The following is a 6,444-nucleotide window of genomic DNA, read 5'->3' as shown; positions in this document are numbered from 1 at the left end:
GACGCTGTAGAGCCACCGCCGCAACCAAAAGAACATTTACAAAAAATCTTGGTGCCAAAGTGCAACAACTTTGCCAAATTTGTTAACACCATTCACACTGGAACCATGTCCATTGTGGTGTTGTGTGGACAATAAAGATGATTAAATCATTATTACTGTATAGACAGCTGATTCTGTAAAGCCCTTTGGATAAACACATTTATAAATGCAGTCCATATAATTTAGAAACTGTGACTACACTGTTTGTCCAGCAGGGGGCGGTGAGGTATTTGATTTTCTTTGGGTTTTGGACTGAAGATTGATCAATTCATTGTGAAAATAATCAGCAGATTAATCGATAATGAAATGAATCATTGGGTGAAATGCAAATATAATGATCCAATTTGTTAATGAGTCTTAAAACCTTTTAATAAAAGAAATTAACTATTTTACCTACGTGTTTCATTTGTTAACAAAACAAATCAGCTTGTTTGAGTAATTATTTAGTCAAGTTTTCAATTATCTGCCCAATATTGTCTTGTGTCAACATATTGACCTACTTATTTAGGGAAAACTAATAATGGAACGTGAATCAAAGTTTAGGTGGATTTATGATTTCTAAGTAAAACACCATTGAACAACAGCTGAGATGATATTTCAGTCTTGACCAAAGTGCCGGACTGATCGACCAACACACCATCTCCAAATTAGTATAAAACAGTAACATATCATTAAAGTTTAACAACAAAAAAACCACATCAGTACAGCCTGAAGAGCAGGGAGGAGTTTAGCCATCTGTTTCCACTAAACCTGTTTCAGTGAGTCTGGTATTAGTTGCTCTGGTATGTACCTGTCCCAGTGTTAGCTCCACCCCTCCCAGGTAGTCATCATCGCCGAGGTCAGCGCTAGTGTTGTCGATATCGTAGACACCCAGCTTTAGGTTCTGAACCGTCTCAAAGTTATAATCCACTCTGAGTCGCTGACTGAAGGACGGGCTGCAGGAGTTCTTTACACGCTCAGTACGACCCAGCTGACAGAGAGAGGGGGGATGGTTTTTTTTGTTTCATTTATCTCACATAAAATAAAACAAAGACCTGTGTATCCTGAAGTGTTTCTGCCATGTTACCTCAGTCCAGGTGTCTCCTCCTGAGCTCTGCAGCAGCACGCACAGAGGATCAGACTTTGATCTGACATCTTTATTCAGCAGGTCAGAACAAGAGACACTCAGCTCCACCTTAGTGACACAGTCCGCCATCTGAGGGGGGGCAGAGAGAAACATTCAGATCAGGATTCAGTTCAAAATATATGTTGTTACAGAACAGCTCCAGTCTCAGGACAGGTTGTTTAGTTGAAAAGGAGATGTCATCAAATCACAAGAACAACAACCAACACAAACCACCTTTTACTACCACATCCATAACACAAGAGTGCTCTGGGACATTAGGTAGAATTACAGACAAATAGATGGACCAGATGATTGGAGCTGTCCATTAATCGATCCACTGAACATGAATCAGCAACTATTGTGGTAACTGAATCATCTTTGGGGTTCGAACAAACAAAACAAGCGATGGGAAGACACCACCTTGGGCTTTAGGGAATAATGATGAACATTGATTGGACCAAACAACTGAGGAATGATGAATGAAATTAATAAGTAGTTGCAGCCCTACTCAACGCCAACACAAACATATATTAACCAGGAAGCTACAGCTACAGACTTTAACACTGAACCCAAACAGAGTGTCTTTAGGATTTCTTCAGTCTGCAGTAGAAAAAAATCAAATGTCACAGTTACTTCACTGCTGCACCACAGAAACAAAGTCATGAATAGTCTGTAGTCAAGTAGAACATGTGATTTTATCAGTTCTGCTAACAGGTTCCTTCCACATAGCAAAGCAGGTGACAGGTGAACTACTGTGCTGACCACAACTCGTTACGTTACATAATGCTGAAATCCAACCGTGGTGTCGGGAGATGCAGTGCCTTAAACCAACAGTGAGTAAGAAAAGTATAAATAGGCACACACTATGCGTAATTTGTTAAAAAATGAGTAGAGGAAAAGGCAGCTAGGCTTATTTATGCAGTGTAAAATGCCACTGGCTTGAGCTAAAAATGTTGAATAACAGGTTTTACAGTTATAACCCACGGGTCATCTCGGTTAGAGGTGAACTGAACATGCCACAGCCTGGCTGAGGGGGTCTTGAACTTTTAGGAAGCGGTGGGAGCCTCTACTGTAAAGGAAAGGGGTGCACTTGATATATAACACAACATAGAACAAAGCCATCACTACGAAACAAAAATAATCATCTTATCTCAATTATCTTGTTTAATATAATCGTTGGAAGCCAAAATCATAATTGAAAATACATTTTTATTAATTGCCCAGCCCTAAAGTGATGTCTTAAAAAGTGTCTTGTCTGACCAACAGTCCAAAATTTATTTTACAACAACATTAAACAGCAAATCCTTACACTGGAGAAGCTGCAACCAGAGAACGACTGAAATTTCGATTGATAAATGACTTAAACAAGTACTTGTTCTGTATGTCACTTAAAAAAAATATCTGACAAAGTAATGTAATTATTATCATAACCATAACTACAGCTTTCACCAAACCGTAACCATCTCTTACATAAACAAAACCATCAATAAATGAACCTGAACGCAGACACTTTCAAAGACACTCTGTAATTCAAACTCCCTATTTTTTCCCAAAAAAATCTGCTGGGATCCTGCAAATACACCTGACTCTTTACTGGCCAAATTAAATGATGAACTGTTGCCGAGTTGATGCCACTGATGTACCTGACTATATTCTTCTAAAGTGAAGGAACCGAGCGAGCAGCACCTGTAGGAAACACCAACACGAAACTGAAAGGAGATTAAAGGTGGGGTATGAGATTCTGGAAAAAAAACCTAATCCAATATAATTATATATATATAATACACACACACATATACTGTCAGATTCAGCAAATATCTCCTCATAGTACGCTAGCTGCCTATTCTGTGTGCTGAAAAAAAAAAGTAATGTTTGTACACAGTCCTAGATCTGTAAATGTAAAACAATCAGCCAGTCAACACTATTCCAGCCAATCAGTAACAGCTGCCCATCTTAGTGTTTTGGAGCCAGAAGTGATCATATTTGAACAAGAGGGTGGAGCTGGAGAGGGACACACATTGCTATGCCTGACAGGTCACCCTATTAGCAACTTGTCAATCACAAGGTAGCCGTGCCCTAAAGCATACTCTACTTTATCTTCTATTCTCCTCTAAATGGGACCATAATTTAGAAAATGAACATCGTGCTGTACTGAAGAAGACTTCAAACTAGCAATTGAGACGATAAATTCATTATGAAAGTGTTAACTGAGGAAATAAATCAAGTGCGAAGAAGGATCATTTCTCATAGACTTCTATACAACCTGACTTCTTTTTGCAACTTGTGGAGTCGCCCCCTGCTGGCTGTTAGGACAAATGCAGGTTTAAGGCTCTCCGATATTGGCTTTACTTTTCCGACCCAGAGGTCCCCCCTTGTGGGTAACAAAGGGTTGCTATGTAAGAGAGAACCAATCGGTTAGAATTGTTTTGTCTGAAGGAAAGATGTGAGTATCGCTATCTGGAGCTGGTGTGCTGACTCTGGGAAACCATCTTATCCACTCTTATTTGGCTGTTGAGATCAAACATCAAAACGGTTTCTCCAGAATCACATACTCCACCTTCAACTGAGGCTGTAAAACTAGTTTAACCAGCACAGTAAAACACACACCTGTTTTCAATTCAGTGGGGCTTTATTGGCATGGGACACAGATCTTGTGTAAAGCAAGTGTGAAATATATATATTTTTAAAACATATACATTTTTGAGCTGCAACGATTAGCTGTTTAATCGACTGAAAGGAACTCCGCACAAAAAGTAAGGAAATTTATGTTTGGTAGATTACTTCTTTGTTGTAACAATGCTCTTGTCACTTTTAAATGGTGCCACATTTGTGAGGAACATGCATTTATGGGATGAGCAGCAGAGCTGAGTATGTGGGTTGCACCCCTGGAATATTTGCCAAATTTTCTCTGACAATGCCAAACAGCTTTTCTTTGCTGTTGACTCTTGTTTGGTGGATTGGATGTTTGAAGTCTGAAGAAACAAGACGTATTGGCAATTAAAAAATATATTAATTTAACAAACAGGAGTGTCAGTAGCGTGTGGAAGAACCATACAGCGCCACAACAGCCTGGCACCTCCGCATCAGCCTGGTTACACACTGCTGTGGGATGGCAACCCGTTATTGAACCGCCATTTGTGGCAAGTATAGAAATAGGAAATAATTATTATAATAATTCCACCAAAATAATTTGGCAGGAATGATCGACAAAACACAAATGTTTATGATTTCTGATTATTTTTTAAGCTAAAATTGCAAACATTTGCTGGTTCAGGGTTTGCTGCTTTAGTAAATGATAGTAAATCAAGAGTCTTTGGGTTTTGGGACTGTTGGTTGGACCAGCTTAGCAATTTAAATAGTCACTGTGGGCTCTGGGACATTGTGATGAGCATTTTTACAATTTTTGACACAATCGTGAAAATAGTCGGCAGATTAAGTGATCATGAACATAATAGTTGCAGGCATACTAAAAACTCAACATAAATAAACAGAATAACAGAACAGCATTTAATATGATTATATAATATATATATATATATATATACACATACATACATACATACATACACACACACACACACACACACACACACACACACACACACACACAAGCTATATTTGTTTTACACACACACACAGTACTGTCAACTTTGTAAATCACCTTATCGGAGCAGTTCTTTTTAATCTTCTTCAGACCACAGGAACAAACACCAAAGAGGAAGGGAAATAACGTTACTCACGGTCCGGAACACCTTTTCAGTCAGAGTAAACACACCTGCGAGCACTAACCGTTACCTGGCCACTGTGTTAAGACTTTTTCTAAGATTAACCACGTTTGGAGTTTGTATTTTAACTGTTACTGAGACATAAAACAGCCCTTCGTCTCCGTTCAGCTAACAGGGAGCGGCAGACAGACAGGATGGACAACGAGCTACACAACCGCGCCCTGATTGGACAAGACGACTGTCAGTCACGCCTCTCGGTTCAGGGTGAGTGTGTGACGTTTGTGACGTGTGTAAAGCGTAAGATGCTCTGTCAGCAACCAAGGTGAGACTTCCGACGCGACTCCATCAGAATAAAAAGCATGGCAACAAACCCTGGCTATAATTTGCATTGCAAGTTGCCTTGGCCAAAAAGCCAAAAGGGGAGGTCAAAACTCCTATCCCACTTGCAGTATAAAGAACAACTTTGTTGTTCCTTTCTCCGTGCACCTTGGTAGTATGTCGTGGTGTGCCAGAAATTCCCACTTTGCTTGCATAAAGCCAATAACACAGAGGGTAACAGCAAACAATAAAAGAAAGGGTCCAAAGTAAGTAAGATTAGGCAGACAGATCATTTTTTCATCAGAATCCATGGTCCCTCCAGTCCATCCTTGATATGCTCTCTAAATAGTCTTTAAGCCATTATTCTTGGGTAAAACATGCAGATTCCTGTGATTTCCAGTGCAATAAAATAATGTCTTTAACTGATGAAAGGTGAGTGCAAAAATACCAACTACAATCCAAATTTCATATTTTCAATCTCTGGGCCAAACACACACTAGGAGTATCCTGACAAATGACTCATACAGCAATCAAATGAAAGCAGATTTACAAAGTAGTTTAATGATAAAGTACAGACCTGCAACTGCGTTTGTATTCGATTTGTGCATTAACATATCAAGATTAATAGTACAATGTTTAATTTAGAAACCGCTCTGACTGGGTGATTGTTGTGAAGCATTTACATTTAAAAAAAAATCTTAGATAAGATTGTGACACATGGTTGAAACCTTGTTAAAATGCTAGTGAAGACTGTTTTTGTCAAACTACTATTTTCAAGGTCAAGAATGAATTTCCACACTCACTTCAAGCCTGATTAAAAACTAGGCCCTACATTTCTGTGCCTTTATGTTGAAGGGCAGACACTCAGCCGGAAGTACTGTTGCTGAAGCAAAAAAGCATGAGCGTGATGAGCTGTACTGCGATCAGAAGTATAATTGAAAACAGAAGTGCAGAGGAGGGGCAGAAAAAAACTGAACACAGCATGAGCCAACTTCCTCAGCAAGATCAATAGATTTTCATTTTATTCATCCTTTGCAGTAGAACCACAGTGGAATCAGAAAAAGCAGCAGAGCGTCACATCACAAATGAGAAACAGAAAAGGAAAGACCAAAACACAGAAAAATACAGTCCTAAGAAGGAAAGAAAGTACATAATGCACAGAACCATAATGTTCTGTTAATACCCTTAAAAATCCCTCTCTCACACACACACACACACACACACACTGAGCTCCTGCCTCAGGTGACATATCATCCT

The 6,444-nt window shown here is 39.2% G+C and overlaps 1 protein-coding gene across 2 annotated transcripts; it reads right to left on the bottom strand.

Annotated features, from left to right (window-relative positions):
• Window positions 1-751: 751 nt before the first annotated feature.
• Window positions 752-5,060, bottom strand: LOC119887874 (copine-1-like). Of its 2 annotated transcripts, none has more exons than XM_038698437.1 (3): window positions 4,885-5,060; window positions 1,106-1,234; window positions 752-1,009 (listed from the first exon to the last, which is right to left on the bottom strand). In XM_038698437.1, exons 2-3 carry the CDS (start codon window positions 1,232-1,234, stop codon window positions 767-769), a joined length of 372 nt encoding a protein of 123 aa, XP_038554365.1. In that variant the 5' UTR covers window positions 4,885-5,060; the 3' UTR covers window positions 752-766. The 2 variants fall into 2 exon arrangements, with proteins under 2 accessions (XP_038554365.1, XP_038554363.1); XM_038698435.1 differs by having other exon boundaries at window positions 4,806-5,058.
• Between the last annotated feature and the right edge of the window lie 1,384 nt (window positions 5,061-6,444).

The sequence above is a fragment of the Micropterus salmoides genome, unplaced genomic scaffold, assembly GCF_014851395.1.
Source record: "Micropterus salmoides isolate LMB-PRFRI ecotype aquatic unplaced genomic scaffold, ASM1485139v1 Ms_hic_scaffold_4427, whole genome shotgun sequence".
In the NCBI taxonomy this organism is placed as follows: Eukaryota; Metazoa; Chordata; class Actinopteri; order Centrarchiformes; family Centrarchidae; genus Micropterus; species Micropterus salmoides.
The sequence above is the reverse complement of the archived record's forward strand: the minus strand, read 5'-3'. Positions and strand labels throughout refer to the sequence as shown.